Source organism: Macaca nemestrina, chromosome 1, assembly GCF_043159975.1.
Source record: "Macaca nemestrina isolate mMacNem1 chromosome 1, mMacNem.hap1, whole genome shotgun sequence".
NCBI lineage: Eukaryota > Metazoa > Chordata > Mammalia > Primates > Cercopithecidae > Macaca > Macaca nemestrina.
The window spans coordinates 36,656,057-36,676,806 of record NC_092125.1 but is presented as its reverse complement, the minus strand read 5'-3'; the positions used below and the strand labels follow the sequence as shown (position 1 = coordinate 36,676,806).

The 20,750-nt window shown below is 36.3% G+C and overlaps 1 protein-coding gene across 3 annotated transcripts in view; it reads right to left on the bottom strand.

Annotated features, from left to right (window-relative positions):
* Positions 1 to 2,500: 2,500 nt before the first annotated feature.
* LOC105484494 (Ral GEF with PH domain and SH3 binding motif 2) overlaps positions 2,501 to 20,750 on the bottom strand; it is a 179,705-nt gene continuing 161,455 nt past the window's right edge. For all 3 annotated transcript variants that reach the window (XM_011746173.3, XM_011746176.2, XM_011746175.2), the window contains 2 exons: positions 17,163 to 17,254; positions 2,501 to 8,011 (listed from right to left, as the gene is read on the bottom strand). In XM_011746173.3, the coding sequence (XP_011744475.1) occupies positions 7,982 to 8,011; positions 17,163 to 17,254 (122 nt within the window). In that variant the 3' untranslated portion in view covers positions 2,501 to 7,981. The remainder of the gene's footprint in view (positions 8,012 to 17,162; positions 17,255 to 20,750) is intronic.

The window sequence follows — 20,750 nt, the reverse complement described above, 5'->3', positions numbered from 1 at the left end:
TTAAGGGTCTTAGATTGGGCAAAGGTTTGAGGAAAGTGAAAAATCAACCTTCAGAGCCTGAGACTGAAAGAAACTAGGCTAGGATTACAGGAATTGAGTCAAAGACAGATGTTTTTATTAAATTTGGAAATGGGAATTTGATAGGTGAGACATGCATTTTTTACTCTATAGTTATTCTGTAATTGAACTTTTTATAATGTGGATATAACACTATTCTAAGAACAAAAAGTAAATAGCTTCTGGTTTAATTAAAGCTCAGATTAGTCAAATAAACAATGCAGCCTGACATATTGATAACCTATTTTGTCCTACTGCTATTGGGGTTATCTTTTCAGACTTGGAATAATCACACAGAGGTAGACAAACGTATCTGCAGGTCTGCACTATTTAGAATGTCCCCTAAAATCTATTTTAGGTTGAAACATGTAGCTTTTAACTCAACAAATACTTGAAGAATAACACATTATGGTCCAGGCCATGAATATATTCCCATTCTATTAATTTATCCCCTCTGGCCAGTAGGTTAAACTTCTGTAAGAAAGGTTAACTTCCAGGGAAAAGTTAACTGAACTCTTTCCTACAACCAAGCTCAATATATTCAACTTATGAGATACAATAAGTCACTCACATAGAGCAGGATTTCACAACCTTGGCATTATTGACATTTTGGAACAGATAATTCTTTGTTGGGGGGTAGCCTGTACACCGTAGGATGTTTAGCAGCATCCCTTACCTCTCTACCTACTAGATGCCAGAAGAACCCTCTCCCAGTTGTGACAACCAAAAATGTCTGTCGACACTGACAAGTATCTCCTAGGGGACAAAATCACTTCCAGTTGAGAATCAGTTACATAGAGTAAGAAAATTAATTACACGCAGATACTCTAAATTTTGCAATATCCCTGTGACCCACTATTTTATTTAGTTTTGACTGATAAGTGGTGGCTGAGAGCAAATGCCACTTATTTTCTGCCTAAGACTATAAACATACTTTACAAGAAAAAGGAGAAATTTAAGTGGATGGTTGGCCTAAAAATACAATAAAGATTATACTTGGGCTACACTAGAACATACTTGGGGTTCATTCTAGGGCTGTGTTATATTCTGAGGTTTTCTGAGGAGACTGGGTAATTAAGTTCTTTGGCATTCTACCACTGTTTCTAATCCAATATTGTACTGGAGTCCTAGCCAAAGAAGGGTAAAACAAGAAAAAAAGGTACAAAGATTGGAAAGGAAGACACAACTATTCTTATTTGCCGCTAATATAATTCCAACAGATCTCTGGACAAACCATTATAACTAGGTAAGGGAGTTCAACAAAGTTGCTAGATGTAAGGATCAACATAAAGACCAATGACATTCCTATACACAATAGTCAATGAGGAAATGTAACAAAAACGTCGTATTCACAATAGAAAGAAAAACTAACTTACTTAGACATGAACTAATAAAAAATGTTAAGAGACTACTCGGGAGAAAACTGTAAAGCACTACTGAAGGACATTAAAAACCCTAAATAAATGGAGAGACATGTTTACAGATGAAAGGAGTAAATTTTTCAAAACTGTTAATTCTCAAATTAACCTATAAATCCAAAGTAATTTCAATAAAAATAACAACAGTGTTTTCATGGAGCATAACAAACTGATCCCAGAATTTACAGCAAAGACAAAATCAAGAAGAGCTAAGGTAATTTTGAAGAACATACAATTAGCTCACCAGATACCAACTTATACAGCTACATAGTAATGAAGAAAATATGGTATTGGTTGGGACAAACAACTATTGAAATAGGAAAGGGGACCTAGGAAATTCTGCATACATGGGAAACTGATGTATGACAAAGGTGGTACTAGATGAGGTAACGACAGGTTGGCCCCATCAACGAAGTGTCATTCTCCTCTTTTGGTGCAAGCAAACGGACAGTGAGAATTTTCAAAGGGCACTATGGAAGTGAGAAAACTGCTGAAAACTGAATTACGGTTTGCCAAAATATTGGGCTTGTCTTGGATGGGGGTTCCTAAACCATGCAGTGGCTAAGCTAAAGTGGAATCCTCAAGCATAACTAATACCCAGCCAAAAGCCTACAGCAGACTCCACACAGGTGTTTCTGTACCTCTTCCAATTTAAAGCTCCATGGGTTGGAAGATGGATTGTTTTCAGAAATGGTAAAAAGAAAAAAAATGTTATGTATTAGCAAAGAGAGCCTCTTTGGGGACTACTGCTATCGTATCACATACTCAGAGTGGGAGATGTAGTTGGAAATGTTCTGCCCTTACTCTCTATTCCCCACAACCCCATTTGTCCACATGCGAGGTGGCACATTCTTGTCTTGGGCTAGAGAAGAGTAACTAAAGTTTTTTCAGAACTTTCCCTGTACCAACAATAGCCTTGCTGACTACCTTAGAAAGGGGAAAAAATCAACTTAAAGTTTATTTGCACCTTAAAAGTTAATGATAAAAATGCAAATACAGTAACAGAAACATCCTCACACAATCTATGATTTTAAGTAATTTATTTCAATAGAAATATTTCAGAAAACTGTACTTAAATTCATTTTAAGTTAGCTTATGCAGACACACTGAAGATCGCACACTCACATTTGCACATTAAAAAGAAACAAAAAGTGAGAGAGGAACCAAGCTGCACATCACTCAAGGAGGTCATAGTGCAATCCAGTGCTTCATCATTAGAGTACCTCAAGTTAATTGGGATAAAGAATAAAAATGGCTTGTGTTTTCAGATATATTATTATCACTGGGTACCTGTCCCTACAGATGTTTGATCTCCTTTAGATTATATTGTGAACCAGTTCCCCACCCCTTCCCCACACACATGTACTTCGGTAGGATGTAAAACAATGAATTTGTCAATAATCAAGGTACAGAAACTCTTGAGAGTCTGCTGACTTATTATCAGCTGTTTCACCATAACTATTAAGTTAGTAATGACTGGACTATATATATGTGAGTAGTTCTAGTAGGTCATATCTTCAGGGGAAACAATATTTGTTATCTGGTATCTAAAGCACGGCTAATATTTATGAAGTTTCTGCTTTTCTATTAAGACAAAAAAGAGCCCAATCCCGAAACACTGTAATTATGTATTCTTTTAATCCCACCATCACTTCTGTAGTACAAATGGCCAGGATCAAAATTCAAATTCTGCTAACAATCCTCAAGGACCAGTTAACTCTTTCACTTGGCTTGAATGACTACTTGCCTACTGTAGAACATACTAGCCCTTTAAAAAAATGTGAAAAGAACATCTTGACTCAGGTTAACATCCGGTAGCTCCAGGTCTCCCAATAATCTGAGAGAAGAAAAATATTTCCAAGCTTTGCTTTCACTGAGAAAACTAGCTTAATCTCTTAACTTTCTTTTAATTTATATAAGATATTTTTACTTTCTTGCATATTTTCAAGAAAATAATAACTGGCAGGTTAAGTGACTACTTGTTTGTTTTGAGTGTTACTTAAATGCAAAAATAAATGGAAATAAATCTCATTTCTGGCCAAAGGGATTTTTATTACAAGATTTCAGTACATTTAACAAAACTCAAGTATTTCTGGTTGTATCTTATTCTTTTAGGGCTTTTCCAAAAGGCCTTACAATTAAATGTATGCTCAAAACATCAACAACAAAATAAAACCGAACTTGGCTGAAGAGTGCTCTTCAAATTCGTTTTTAAGAGTGCTTATCTACAGGTTGACTGGGGTGGGTTTATTTTTAATCTTCTACTCTAAAAGGACAGAAGCAGGGTGGGAGCTTGTTTAAAAAGACTCAAAAACCAAGGAGGACTGAAACAATTACCTACAGAGGTTTCTGTAAAGACTTTGTTAGACTTGGGGTGAGAAAGATTAAGCTGGTGGAGAGAGGGATAGCACACACTCCTGAAATAAGAGGAGCAAGAGGGCACGTGATTATTGTCATACTTGATGCCCTAAAATTGCTCTTCAAATAATAAGGCACTGACCAAATTTTCTCCCCACTAAAACTTGAGACAAAGGTGTAATCAAATTGCTTTCAATAAGCAAAAGAGTTTTTATGCCTGGAACTCTTTCATTAGAACCCTCCAAATTGGGGGAAAAAAATGTCATTTTAGACACAAGCCATTTTTAGGGGAGCAAAATCAAAGGTACTTAAATCATTTTGAAAAGGTTCACATGGAAAGTAATTCATCATCAATGCAATAAAATAGCAATATTTGTATCTCAAAGCTTAGAAAAAACAGAATACTACTCTGGCTGCAAAATCATATACTTACTATGTTTGAAAGAAATAATACAAAAGAGAGAAAATAAAAGCAAACCCTAAAAGGTCACTAAAGAAGTCAGACCAACCTCATCACTTGCTTTGTATCATCTCATGCAACAGCAGTATTATTATTCCACCTGGACACAGTTAAACTCATCTTCATTTTCAAAAAGGGATCCAATTATTTCAAAAGCCTTTGAAGTAGAGGATTTACTTTATTAAAGATTATCTTCTGTTAGGCAACACTGGTACCCCTTGTTTGCAGAAGATGATTACGTGGTGGTTTAAAAACTGGTTGTAAAGGAATGTGCCTCAAAAAAACAGGAAGGAAATCAATACTAGATCTATTCATTTAAAAAGCCAATGGATTAAACCTGTTACTATTGATTTTCGATTAGTATGATGCCCTATAGTTTTGTTTTCAGTAGTAAAGGTATACAGCTTACAATTTAACTTCAAAAAGAAATAAAAGACTTATGCTCAAGTCATTTGGCCAAAATATCAACAGGTTGCTCTTTGAGGGCCCCAGTTTAAGCTCATAAGGAGTCTGTAAACATGTTTTCCATTCTTTTTTCCTCCTGTACCAATAGTGCTTCCTAGGCTCCTCATAAATCTTCTAGAAGAGGAATAAAGCCACTTACACAAACTTTGCAGTTATAAACACCCTGACTTTTGATATACATTAAGAACCAATACCAACACAGTCCACATAGAAGGTAGTGCAATAGTTACCTGGCATTTTCCACACAGAAAAAATATTTGAAATTGAAGCACATGCCCAGGGAGAAAAAAATACTGAAATTCAAATTGTTTGGATCCCTTTTTGTAATATTTACCCAAATAATATTTACATAGTGAAGAAAACAAAATAGGAAGATGTGTTTGATCAGTTTTTGTTCAATTCTTACTGTCTGGAGGTAAAAATCATATTCTGAAAAACAGCAGAGCCTGAACAGAGCGGGCATGAGGCCAAAAACAGTGCTCTGGAAGGTCATTCTGTAGTTATTTTCACAGGCTGTATAACATGCAAATCATTATGCTTATCATAAACAGGCTTAAATTTAAATTACAACTGAATTTCTAATGAGTTCTTCTTGGCTAACGGCGAAACAAATGACCTTAATGCTGATGAACATTTTGAGCTTTTGAGTCACTTATTTACAATTGAGGGTAGGCTTAATAAGAAGATTCATCTTCCCACGAATGAACTATCTAAATATTTAATATATTTTGGTAACATATTTTCTTTGAATTATTATCAGTTATTATTTGGTGAATTATAGATAAAAAATTCACCTACACTATTTTAACTCACTTTTCTGTTCTCAATTTACTTCAAATGCTAAAATAATCTTAAAAAGCAATGCCTAATTTTTTGAATGAATAAATTTTAAAGACAGAAAAACAACAATGACTTCTTCACTGTTAAGAAATTTAGTCAGTCCGAGGCCACAAGTCTATCTACAAACTATTAACCAAATTTGAACACTATATTATTCAAAGCAAGCATCCATTAATTATTAGAGCTGAAAATATCAAACACATCTTCCAGCTTAGCTCTCTCCCTTTGGCAAAACTATGTGATGTCAGGCTCTGACTTCCAACTGCATATTTCCCCGGATATGGTTAACCTACAATATGTCTACGTTAGCTTATTTATGACAAACAAATGAAATAAAAAAAAATCCACAGGGTTCTCATTCACAATACTTTTTAAAAAAGCACATACACTGTTAAAAACACTATTTCTGAAGAGAAATAAACAAATTAAGAAATTTTAAAAAAATGCAAAACAAAAGTAAGATGTGCAAGGTCTACGTAGTAATACTGCTGGCTAAGCAGGTGGTGCCTTTCTATTACCCAACATGGGTTAAGCTTAGAGCATTAATTGAAAAATCATTCAGCACAGGAAACTTTTGCCCTCTCCAGCCTACGTCACTAACCCCCAGAAATAATGGTATTTCTGCTATACAAGAAGCATATTTGAACTCTTAACATCTTTTCCAAACGTAAAACTAAATTAAAAAACTTAACACTCAAAAAAAGCTCTTCTCTTTTCCTTTGGATGGATTTTAAGCTAATTATTGTATAAGCAATATTTTCGATTGAAGTTTCATGGACTCAAGGGCAAAATACTTATAATAAAAAAGTATAAAATTCTCTAAGAATATGAATGTGAGAAATTTTATGTGAAGCCCAAAGTAACAGATGTCTATTAGTAGATACCGGTCACAAAGCATTACCTTACTCTGGGCCACTGCTAAAATTTATTATGTCTCAAGAGTTTATAACATTCAACACATAGCCTTTGTTTGAGTGTCATTGTTCGTTAAAATTCTAAGGCATCTCACCTTCAAACTTTTTTTAAAAATAATTTGACATTTACTTTAGAAATTAAATGCATTATTGCATAGAAGAGTTCTCATAAAACTGCTTGGTCAACTACTGACAAAATGTGGCTTCAAGTCAGAGACCTACTACAGTAAATTTTCAGAAAAATGTTTTGGTATGTTTATGGTAAATCACACAAGAAGTATAAAGTTTAGATACTCAAAATTTCCAGAATCTGACATTTTCACCTTTATCCCTCTTAAAATTATTCTGTATGTCTTATGACAAAATACATACGTACATCTATATGTGTTACCTTTTAAACAAATATGATCCTGTATCTCATATTGAACAAGAGAAAATGAATAATAAAAAAATAACTGGCATTATGCACATTAAACACTGTAAAGAAAATATCCTGACAAAATATCAGTGTGTCTTGATGATAAAAACCACCTGTGACTGGGAGAAGGGAAAATCCAATTAACTTGGGGAAAGATCTAATTATTGTAAAATCTCAGAAAATTTAGGTTGGGATTATAGTTCTTTACTTAAGCAGATCCGTGGTCCAACAATGAATTCATATAGAAAGCTAAACTTTAACCCTAGTTAGAAAAAACCATGTTTTCTGGAACCTACTTAAAAAAAAGTGTCTGGCAAATGAACACTCAGCCTTTGTACCTCCTGCAGGAAATAATGTTCCCCTTACAGTACTACATTTCAGAAGTTTAGTGTTTAAAAAATTCTCCCCTCATCCAAAACAAAACAAACACCCCCACCCAATCCCAAACAAACCCAACAACTCACATGACTAACACTTCTCATTCCTACACTCTCGCTGTGAGAAAGCCAGTGAGGCTGCAGACTACTAGAGGGAGAACAAACCTTGCAGGTGGGCTGCTGGTACAATCCCTGCTAAGTCTCTTCACCTCGGTTCAAAACCAGCTCCTGATGGAATCCGCAAGAATACGTTTTTCCTTTTTAAAGTATATCTAAAAAAGGCAATTCCCCCCTCTAAAATTATTACAAAGTTAAAAGAAATGCAAATTAGCTACGATCTATTCCAAGCACAGCACCGCCAGAAGATTCACACACACTATTTGGTGTTTCATGTTGGTTTTCCTTTCATTCTTTTAAGGCAGTGGTTTCCACAGGTCAGTTCTGAGATAAGAAGCATGGTTCATGGCAGTTTGTTCTGCAACTCCAATTTGTTCTCTGGGAATATCTCAATTCATTCCCTGAAATTAGTGCTTTTTTGGTTCAGAATTCCAAAGACTGAGACAGAGCCGCTGGGCTCTTCCTGGCACAGGATGGTTTATAGCTGGCGCTCTTTTATCAGGTCCCCATGCTCACATAGAAGCAATAGTTCACCTCTCTTTTTTTTTCTCAGGCTTCTACTCAAAAGTCATCAAGTTTGTAGGAACCTAAAAAATATAAGCATTAAAAACTGAGTTTAAAAGTTGTTTTTCAAAGGAGTATTTCTTATCTTTCCTTGTTATTTAGGCAAGCCTAAATCTTTCCACTTAAGTTTCTTTTAAAAGGAACTTGATATAAGGAGCTTCAATAGTTTATGAATAATTAACATGCTAGAACATTTTCAAGAGAAAATCACTGAAATGAGTTAATAGTCTTTCTAGTAAAACGACATCTATACAGGAGAAGGGGCAGAGACAGTATCTTTCTTGTCTAACACAGGGGGCTCAGTATACGTTTACTGAATGAATAAATGAATAGAGCAAGACTATGACTCTGGTAGGGTGAGATTCCAGATACACTTGTCATTATTTATTTTCTCATTACATATTACAAAAATTCCTAGGTGCACATTTTTAAAATCAGCAAAAACAATTTTATAACAAACATTACTAAGAATTTATTTGTAAAATCATGATGAAAGTAAGTACAGAAGAACAAAATTCCTTATTAGAGTTTCACTAGTTAAAACAAATCCTCAAAACCAGTTTTCCAAAGTTGTACTGGTAGAGGTATTCATATGTCAGTGGTCTTTTCTGTCCTTAAGACAGTTGAACAGCTCTCACACTTTAGCAACCTCTCTCTGAAACCTATTATACGCAAAAACATGAATATCTTACAAGTGGCAGCTTCTGAATAAAAAATTATGTTGGACAATATAATCATAACTGAATTATAAATCAAATACAACACAAATGCTCAAGTGCTTAAAGTACACATTTTCAGGCCTGATTATAAAAAACTCAAATTTGGCCGGGCATGGTGGCTCACGCCTGTAATCCCAGCACTTTGGGAGGCTGAGGCAGACGGATCACTTGAGGTCAGGAGTTCAAGACCAGCCTGGCCAACATGGTGAAACCCCATCTCTATTGAAAATACAAAAATTAGCTGGGCGTGTGGCGAGTGCCTGTAATCCCACCTACTCAGGAGGCTGAGGCAGGAGAACGGCTTGAACCTGGGAGGCAGACGTTGCAGTGAACCAAGATCACATCATTGTACTCTAGGCTGTGCAACAAGAGTGAAACTCTGTCTCAAAAAAAAACAGAAAACAAAAAACAAAAAACTCATATTTAAGTAAAGTAAAAGTTTCATTTCTTTTTAAGTTGCCTGAATGTGGTTTAAGGTATTTTGCATTTGAGTCAGAGTTTTCTACTAAAACTTTCACAGGTTCTACTTATAAATTTGCCACTGTTCTAATTCTTTTAAGTATAGAAACAAACATTTATACACATCTGGTTGACTTGTTCCACAGAAATACTCACTAATACAGTAAAAGAAATTGAACCTTTAAGCTGGTATATGTATATATTATCTATATTCATCTTGGAATCTGAGATTTAAAAAAAGAGAGAGTCTTAATACCCTAAATTACATTTAAAGAAAATGTATAGAAATGAAGTGAATTCTGAAAGGCTTAGTCTAGACAAAGCCAGATCTGTTTCTTTCAATCTGCCCCAGACACTAACTTGACAAGGCAAAAAAATAATTTTTGCTCTATGGCATTTCATATTCTTTATGGAGGGTGCTAAAAATGGTACCAAATACTGCTATTAGTGTTTCATATATATTTGAAACAATAAAAATTATGAGAGAACAAAGCCCATTCCAACAATATTTAAAAAAAACGGCCTTGGGATCGGGACAAGATGGCCAACTAGACATAGCCGGGAAGAGTTTCTCCCACCAAGAGAGATCTGAGTATCTAGTAGACCAGCATCCTCCAAGCCTATCTTCTGAGAGGATGCACTGAGAGTGGGTGGAGAGATGATGCAGAACCAGGGTTGAAAAGCAAAGAAGCTAGGAACCCTGCACAGGGTTATGGAGTGCTGGGACTCATTCCTGAATAGCTCCTAAGGAAGGGGTGAGTAAAGTAACTGTGGAATGGCCCACTCTCACCACAAACCGCTGGGATCCTAGTGGCAGGAGATCCCATGATCCTCCTGGATATTTGAGTTGCCAGAGAGAACTGCCTGGAGAGCTGGCAGAGACAGAGCTTAGGTCTACATGGAGCACAGGGGGTATGGTGTGGGGAAAGCTGCAAAGGAACATGGCCATAGGTGCCCACCCACCAAGGCCCTTCATACTCCTCCAGGTAGCTCTGACCTTTGTTAACTATCATATTTGGAGACAGCAGAGCTGTCTTTCCCATGAGACTAGGGTGAGTCTGAGCTGCATGTCCCGTTGTCTGCTGGCCCCTTCCAAGGTCCCTGTTCGGCCACTCCCATGAGAGCAGGCACACAGTGTAGCTTCCACTATTCTGTTGGAATGCTTTTGCAGGTGACTGTCACCACAGTGCTTTTACCAGTGGCCCCCACTAACCTACCAGAACACTTTCACTAGTGACCCCTGAGGAAGTGCTTTTGCCAGTAACCCCTGATGGAGAGGTTTTGCCAGTAGCCTGGGAGCACCTTGGTCCACCCAGTGCACCTGGTGGTTGACCTCAAGAGGCCAGAGGAAAAAGCCAGCGGCCTGGTCCCAGCCCCTTGGGAGTTACAGCACACAGCCCAGGAGTGCCAAGCTGAACCTTGGCTCTCTGAAGGCATCCAGAAAAGAAGTCAGTTGACTATACCCAACTTAGACCACAGTCGAACCCTGAAGGGAAATAAAGAACATAAGAACAAATACCACCACCCAAAAGTCAGCAACTTCAAAGGATAAAGGAACATCAGCCCTCACAGATGAGGAAGAACCAATGCAAGAACTCTAGCAACTCTAAAAACCACAGTGTCTTCTTACCTTCAGACAACTACAATAGCTTCCCAGCAATGGTTCTTAACCAGACTGAAATGACTGAAATGACAGACATAGGATTTAGAATCTGAATAGCAAGGAAACTCAGTGAGATACAGGAGCAAGTGAAACCCAATTTAAGGAAAACAGTAAAACAATCCAAGAGTTGAAAGACAACACAGCCATTTTAAGAAAGAACCAAACTGAACTGCTGGAATTAAAAAATTCACTCTAGGAATTTCTTTTTCTTTTCTTTCCTTCTTTTTTTTTTTTTGAGATGAAGTCTTGCTCTGTTGCCCAGGTTGGAGTGCACTGGCATGATATCGGCTCATTGCAACCTCTGCCTCCCAGGTTCAAGTGATTCTCCTGTCTCAGCCTCCCTGGTGGCTGGGACTACAGTAGTGGCTGGGACTACAGGTGTGCACCAACGTGCCCGGTTAATTTTTTTATTTTTAGTAGAGACGGGGTTTCACCATATTGGCCAGGCTGGTCCCGAACTCCTGACCTCAAGTGATCTGCCTGCCTCAGCCTCCCAAAGTGCTAGGATTACAGGCGAGAGCCACAGCGCCCAGCCTAGGAATTTCATAATACAATTGGAAGCATTAACAACAGAATAGACCAAACCAAGGAAAGAATCTCAGAACTCGAAGAGTACTCCTTCAAATTAACAGAGACCACAATAAAGAAAAAAAATTTTAAAAATAAGCAAAATCTTTGATAAATAGGGGATTATGTAAAGAGACTAAACCTATGACTCACTGGTGTTACTGCAAGAAAAGGAGAGAGAGTAAGCAACCTGGAAAACGTATTTGAGGAAACAGTCCACAAAAATTATCCCAATCTTGCTACAGAAGTTGATGTGCAAACTCAAGAAATTCATAGACTCCCCACAAGATACTATACAAGATGACCATCCCTAAAACACTTAATCATCAGATTCTCCAAGGTCAATGCAAAAGAAAAAAATCTTAAATGGAGCTTGAGAAAAGGGGCAGTAAAGGGAACCGCATCAGGTTAACAGTGGACCTTTCAGTAGAAACCTTACAAGCCAGAAGAGGCTGGGGACCTATTTTTAAGCATCCTTAAAGAAAAGAAATTCCAACCAAAAATTTCATATCCCACCAAACTAAGCTTCATATGTGAAGGAGATAGAAAATCCTTTTCAGACAAGCAAAGACTAAGGAATTCACTATCATCAGACTTGCCTTACAAGAGGTCCTTTAAGGAGTGCTACTTGTGGAAATGAAAGAAAAATAACTGCCACCACAAAAACACACTTAAGCATATAGTCCACTGACACTATAAAGCAACTATACAATGAAGTCTACATAACAAGCAGCTAACAACATGATGACAGGATTAAATCCTCACACATCAATAGTAACCTTGAATGTAAATGGGCTAAAAAGGCAAAGTGGCAAGCTGGACAAAGAAGCAAGACCCAACTGTCTGTTTTCTTCAAGAGAACCATCTCACATGTAACAACATACAGAGGCTCAAAGTAAAGGTATGGAGAAAGACTTATCAAGCAATGGAAAACAAAAAAGAACAAGGGTTGCTAGTCCTATATTAGATAAAACAGATTATAAACTAACAATGGTCAAAAAGGACAAAGAAGGGCATTACATAATGACGAAGGGTTCAATTCATCTAGAAGACTAAACTATGCTAAAGATATATGTACCCAACATTGGAGCATCTAGAGTTAGAAAACAAGTTCTTAGAGACCTACTTAGATAACTACACAATGGAAGACTTCAACACCCCACTGAGAGTGTCAGGCAGATCACCGAGGCAGAAAACTAACAAAAATGTTCTGGACTTAAGCTCAATATTTAACAAACTAGATCCAATAGACATTTACAGAATACTTCATTCAACAACACAAGAATATACATTCTTCTCATTGGCACAAGACACATTCTCTAAGATTAACCACATGCTTAGCCATAAAACAAGTGCCAACATAGTCAAAAAAATCGAAATCATACCAACCATACCCTCACACTACAGTACAATAAAACTACAAATCAATACCAAGAAGGTTTCTTAAAACCATAGAATTATATGGTACTTAACTTTCTTCCAAATGACTTTTGGGTAAAGAATGAAATTATGAGAGAAATCAAAAAACGATTTAAAACTAAGGAAAACAGAGACACAACATACCAGACTTAATACCTATGTCAAGAAGTTAGAAAGAGCTCAAATTAACAACCTAACATCACACCTGGAGGAACCAGAAAAACAAAAGGAAACCAACCCCACAGCTAGCAGAAAAAAAGAACCAAAATCAGAGCAGAAGTGAATGAAATTGAGATGCAAAAATGCATACGAAAGAGCAATGAAACCAAAAGTTGGTTCTTTAAAAGAAAAAACAAGATCGATAGACTGGTAGCAAGATTAACAAAGAAAGTAAGAGAAAAGATCCAAATAATCACAATCAGAAATTACAAAGGCGACATACAATTGACTCCACAGAAATACAAAAAATCCTCAGACTAACACTTATATGCACACAAACTAGAAAACCTAAAAGAAATGGATAAATTCCTGGAAACACACAACCTCCGAAGATTGAATGAGGAAGAAACTGAATCCCTAAAAAGACCAATAATGAGTTCCAAAACTGAATCAGTAATAAACAACCTACCAACCCAAAAAAGCCTTGGACTAGACGGATTTCACAGTTGAATTCTACTAGATGTACAAAAAAGAGGTAGTACCAATCCTACTGAAAACATTCTGAAAAATCGAGAAAGAAAAGACTCCTCCCTAACTCATTCCATGAAGCCAACATCATTCTGATACCAAAAACTAGCAGAGACACAATGAAAAAAATAGAACTGCAGGTCAATATACTTGAAGAACACAGACACAAAAATCCTCAACAAAATATTAGCAAGCTGAATCCAGCAGCATATCAGAAAGTTAATTCACCACAATCAAGTAGACTTTACTCCTGAGATGCAAGGTTGGTTCCCAGATGCAAATCAATAAATGTGATTCACCACATAAACAGAATTAAAAATAGAAAACCATATGATCATCTCAAAAGATGCAAAAAAGGCTTCTGATAAAATTCAACACCCTTTCATGTTAAAAGCCCTCAACAAATTAGGCACTGAAAGAACTTATCTCAAAATAGTAAAAGTCATCTATGGCAAACCCACAGCAACATCATTCTGAACGGGCAAAAGCTGGAAGAATTCCCTTATAGAACTGGAACAAGGATGCCCACTTTCACCACTCCTATTCAACATAGTACTTACTGGAGGTCCCAGCCAGAGCAATCAGACAAGAGAAATAAAAGGCGTTCAAATAGAAAGACGAAGTCAAACCATCTCTCTTCAGACTATATGATGTTATATCTAGAAAACCCCAGTCTCTGCCCCCAAAGCTCCTAGATCTGATAAACAACTTCAGCAAACTCTCAGTATACAAAATCAATGTACAAAAATCAAGAGCATTTCTATACACCAGTAACATTCAAACTGAGAGCCAAATCAAGAACACAATTCCATTTACAATAGCCACAAAAAGAAAAAAGTACCTAGGGATACAGCTAATCAAGGAGGTGAAAGATCTCTACTATGAGAATTACAAAACATTGCTCAAAGTAATCAGAGATGACACAAACAAAGGGAAAAGTATTCCATGCTCATGGATTGGAAGAATCAATACTGTTAAATGTCCATATTGTCCAAAGCAATCTACAGATTCAATGCTATTCCTATCAAACTACCAACGACATTCTTCAAAGAATTAGAAAAAAACATTCTAAAATTCATATGGAACAACGACAACAACAAAAACAAACAAACAAAACAAAACAAAACAAAAAAAGGCCCAAATAGCCAAAGCAATTCTAAGTAAAAAGAACAAAGCTGGAGGCATTATACTACCTGATTTCAAACTATACTACAAGGCTACAGTAACCAAAAAATAGCATGGTACTGGTACAAAAACAGATACCAATGGAACAGGATAGAACCAATGGAACAGGATAGAGAGACCAGAAATAATGCCTCACACCTACTACCATCTGATCTTTGACAAAGCTGACAAAAACAAGCAATGGTGAAAAGACTCCCTATTCAACATACTGCTGGGATAACTGGATAGCCATATACAGAAGATTAAAACTGGATCCCTTCTTTATACTGTACATAAAAATCAACTCAAAATGGATTAAAGACTTAAATGCAAAACCTAAAACTATAAAAACCCTGAAAGATAACCTAGGACACACCATTCTGGACACAGGCCCTGGCAAAGATTTCATGATGAAGACTCCAAAAGCAGTTGCAACAAAAACAAACCCTGACAAACAGGACCTAATTAGCGAGCTTCTGCACAGCAAAAGAAACTATCAGCAGAATAAACCAACATTCCTAGAGAAGGGGAGAAAATATTTTCAAACTATGTATCTGAAAAAGGTCTAATATCTAGAATCTATAAGGAACTTAAACAAATTTACAGGCAAAAGACAACTCCATTAAAAAGTGGGCAAAGGACATGAACAGACACTTCTCAAGAGAAGAAATACACATGGCCAACAAGCATTTGAAAAATGCCCAATATCACTAATTGCCAGAGAAATGCAAATTAAAACTGCAATGAGATACCATCTCACACCACTCAGAATAGCTAAGTCAAAAAATAACAGATGTTGGCAAGGTTGCAGAGAAAAGGGAATGCTTATACACTTGGTAGGAATGTAAGTTCAGCCACCGTGGAAAGCAGTTTGGACATTTCTCAAAGATCTTAAAACAACTACCATTCAACCCAGCAATTCCATTACTGAGCATATACTCAAAGGAAAATAAATTGTTCTACCAAAAAGACACATGTATGTTCATCCCAGCAGTATACACTATATAGTAAAGACATGGAATCAACTTAGGTGCCCATCAACAGTGGATTGGATAAAGAAAATGTGGTACATATATGCTATGGAGTACTACACAGTGATTTTTAAAAAACAGTGAAATCATGTCCTTGGCAGCAACATGAATGCAGTTGGAGGCCACTAAGTGAAATAATGCAGGAACAGAAAACCAAATACTGCATGTTCTCACTTATAAGTGGGAGCTAAACACCGAATACACCTAGACACAAAGATGGGAACAATCGACGCTGAGCATTACCAGAGCGGGGAGGGTGGGAGAGGGGTGACGGTTGAAAAACCAGTGGGTACCCTGCTCGCTACCTGGGTGATGGGATCATTTATACACCAAACCTCAGTGACACGCAGTATACCTATGTAACAAACTTGCACAAGTACCCTCTGAACCCAAAAGTCAAAAAACAAACAAAAAGAATGGATTTAAAGGATGAAGAAAGTTTGAATCCACCATTTTTTATTTGTGTGACCCATGTAGGTCATTTTGTATGGCGGAGCCTTAGTTTAAATGATCAAGAAAGGGTAATAACTTACATCTTGATATGACACGGTGAAAAATACTTCTGTAAGCTTTCTAAGCTGATATAGTGCATCATATTCAATATTACTTACTGATAAAGCTAACTATGTACTTCTGTATTACCAATATGCTAAGTCAATGATTTTCAAATATATTTAACAAACAACCGGTTCCACAAGTCTACATAAATTTCCGTAAATGCGGCTATGTTTTTTATGTCTGCTCTACCAATCTGTGGTTCAACTTTAACTGTGCAACAAGGTTTGGGGAAAACAACACAATGGATTCCTGCTCTTCTGCAGCTGAAAACCTTTCAATTAGACCATTTTTGTTTCAGTAAAATAAAAGCAAATAAAATCCAAATAGTTTTTGGTTTCACTACCACCACAGAAACCCACATCAATTTGTCAACAGATCAAATAAAGATGAATTTGAATAATTTTTATTAATTTAATATGCCATCTAATTTTTATCCTTTAGAGAACTATACTCTTGACCACTATACTGCCTACCTTTCTCTGCTCTGAACACACCTTAAGCTTGTTCCAGTTTTAGGCTCCCTGTACTTGCTCTTCCCTTAAACAGTACTCTGCTCTCCTCTTCTTATAGCTCATTCCTTCTTGTGGTTCATGTCAGTACCATCTCCTCAGGGAGATTTTTATGTTATCAAAAGTTGTCTGTACTCCCATTGCTCTGCATCACATACTTCTATTTTGTTTTCTTTATATAGTTCTGACTGTTTGATATTTTGTTACTTGTTTGATGATTATTATCTAGCTCCTCACTAAAATGTAGACCTTCATGTCTTATTAACTGTAGTCAACAAGAATAAAATCACCACCATTCTCCTAGTTAACTCAGAACTAGTTTGTTTATTTCTCTTGGAACTCTTTTACATATATTCCCAAATTATGGACTATTCTGAGAATTAAGGAGAAATGCTTACCTGTTGTTTGTTACTTTGGCAGGCTGCACTCAAATGCTTAAACCATAGCATTGCATTCATTCTATTGCCAGCTTGAAACTTGTATGAATTTCCTAAAATTATCCAAAACAAGGGGGAAATAATAAAAATGTAAGGACAATGACACATAATACTTATGCCAGATATTAATGAACAAATTAAACATGACTAGAGTTTTCAGTTTTAGAATTCTATTCACTTAACACCTCCATTTTATTCTATTTCCTATTTTTATTGTATTTCCAATACAATAAAGAATTCTTGATGCAACACATTTACATGCTATCATATATTCAGAAAGTCACTTTTGCTGCTTATGAATTAGAAGAAATAATTTTGTCTCCTTAAATGTTCTTAAGAATAAAATACACCTAAATAAAATAACTGTGTGGCATCTCAAATCTGTGTGGATAAGACTGCAGAATATTGGTTCTGAATACTTACTACTTAGATTTATCTAAATAATAGATTTTTTTTTTTTTTTTTTTTTTTTTTTTTGTGATGGAGTCTCGCTCTGTCACCCAGGCTGAGTACAGTGGCGTGATCTCAGCTCACTGCAACCTCTGCCTCCCAGTTTTAAGAGATTCTTGTGCCTCAGCCTCCCAAGAAGCTGGGATTACAGGTGTGCACCACAATGCCTAGCGAAGTTTTCTGTATTTTTAGTAGAGACGGAGTTTCACCATGTTGGCCAGGCTGGTCTTGAATTCTTGACTTCAAGTGATCTGCCTGCCTTGGCCTCCCAAAGTGCTGGGATTTACAGGCATGAGTCCCCACACCCACATCCGGCCTAAATATTAGTAGATGTTAAGTTTTAACATGCCAAAATGCTTCAACATGTTTAACACTTAAACACTCGCTATTTAGTATAATTAAGGATTAGTCATATAACATTGATAGACTATGCTTTTAGTCTTTAGTTACAAGACATTTGTCAAGGTTATTACAGATTTCCAGTTCTGCTGAGGGCCCTTGGGGAAAGTCTACGAGGCAACTTTTTCTCTTTTAAGAAATTAGAAATTCATTTGAGCTGTCCGTATTTAGTAGTTCCTATATTGACTTTAATTCAAGACTGACATATAATGAGGATATTTTAAATGGTTACATGTATTAAGGTGAGGAAGCAATAAGTTGAGAAAAGAAAGGATCCATGTACTACAGGCTGCTTTAAATTAAGCTTTATTTCCTTTTTTCACTGACCTAAGTTCTTTTTATTTCACAATTTTTGCTGAATTCTATTCTTTCCTTAATAACTGTATTCAATGGCTCAAGAACCTAACTATATTTAAGCATTATTCAGCTTTTCCTTGAGACTCTAACACTCAAATAACTTTTTCACTTTCCGAAGTAATTGTTTCTTCACCAAATGTTTAATTAGTCAAGTAACATTGTTACACTTGCTGAACTCAGACACAGACATTAGGTCAATGTGAAAAGAAGGCATATCTACAATTAATCTGGTCACAGCTACAATTTACATACTCACTCCTCCCCTGCAAAAAACCATTAGTACAGATAGACCTCATAAAATTTTGGCTACCTGAAGTAGTTCTATTAGGCAAGCTAAGAAAAACGGAAGAAAACAAAGAATCTGTTAACTAAATCCAATGAAAATGCTCTCATCTTAAAATTTAATTTCATTAATTATGCCTTTGACATGGGAAGAAGGCTGGGGTTTTGAATTCAAAATTTTGAGTAGGCTTTTATACACCAACAGCAACCAAACAGAGAATCAAATCAAGAACTCAAAGCTTTTTATAATAGCTACAAAATAAAACAAAAAAACCACTTAGGAATATACCTAACAAAGGAGTCGAAAGATCTCTACAAGGAAACTACAAAACACTGCTGAGAAAAATCACTGATGACACAAACAAATGGAAACACATCCCATGCTCATGGATGGATAGAATCAATATTGTGAAAATGACCATACTGCCAAAAGCAATCTACAAATTCAATGCAATAGCCATCAAAATACCCCTATCATTCTTCACAGAATTAGAAAAAACAATTCTAAAATTCATATACAACCAAAAAAGAGCCCACCACAGTTGAAGCAAGACGAAGCAAAAAGAACAAATCTGGAGGCATCACATTACCTGATTTCAAACTATACTATAAGTCCATAGTCACCAAAACAGCATGGTACTGGTATGAAACTAGGCACATAGACCAATGGAATAACATAGAGAACTCAGAAGTAAACCCAAATACTTACAGCCAACTAATCTTCAACAAAGCAAACAAAAACATAAAGTGGGGAAAGGACACCCTTTTTAACTAATGGTGCTGGGATAACTGGCTAGCCGCATGTAGGAGAATGAAACTGGATCCTTATCTCTCACCTTATACAAAAATCAACTCAAGATGAATTAAGGACTTAAATCTAAGACCTGAAACTATAAAAATTCTAGACAACAACATTGGAGAAACCCTTCTAGACACTGGCTTAGGCAAGGATTTCATGACCAAGAACCTAAAAACAAATGCAATAGAAACAAAGATAAATAGTTGGGACCTACTTAAACTAAAGAGCTTTTGCATAGAAAAAGGAACAGTCAGCAGAGTAAACAGACAACCCACAGAGTGGGAGAAAATCTTCACAATCTATACATCTGACAAAGGACTAATATCCAGAATCTACAATGAACTCAAACAAATCAGTAAGAAAAAAACCAGTCCCACCGAGAAGTGGACTAAGGACATGAATAGACAATTCTCAAAAGAAGATATACAAATGGCCAACAAACAAATGAAAAAATGCTCAACATCACTAATGATCAGGGAAATGCAAATCAAAACTACAATGCAATACTACTTTACTCCTGCAAGAATGGCCATAATCAAAAAAATCAAAAAACAGTAGATGTTGGCACGGATGCGGTAAACATGCAACACTTCTACACTGCTGGTGGGAATGTAAACTAGTACAGCCACTATGGAATACAGTGTGGAGATTCCTCAAGGAACTAAAAGGAGAACTACCATTTGATCTAGCAATCTCACTACTGAGTATCCACTCAGAGGAAAAGAAGTCATTATATGAAAAAGATACGTGCATGCGCATGTTTATAGCAGCACAATTCACAATTGAAAAATCGTGGAACCAACCCAAATGTCCATCAATTGACGAGTGGATAAAGAAACTGTGGTATATGTATGTCACAGAATACTACGCAGCCATAAGCAGGAATGAATTAATAGCATTTCCAGTGACCTGGATGAGATTGAAGACTATTATTCTAAGTGAAGTAATTGAGGAATGGAAAACCAAACATCATATGTTCTCACTGATATGTGGGAGCTAAGTTATGATGATGCAAAAGCATAAGAATGATACAATGGACTTTTGGGACTTGGGGGGGAAAGTGGGAAGGGGGACAAATGATAAAAGACTACAAACAGAGTGCAGTGTATGCTGCTCGGGTGATGGGTGCACCAAAATCTCACAAATCACCACTAAAAAACTTATTCATGTAACCAAATACCACCTGTACCCCAACAACTTATGGGAAAAAAATGTTGAGTAGGGTGTATTTATTCTGTAAATCAATCTACTTAATCTAAAAA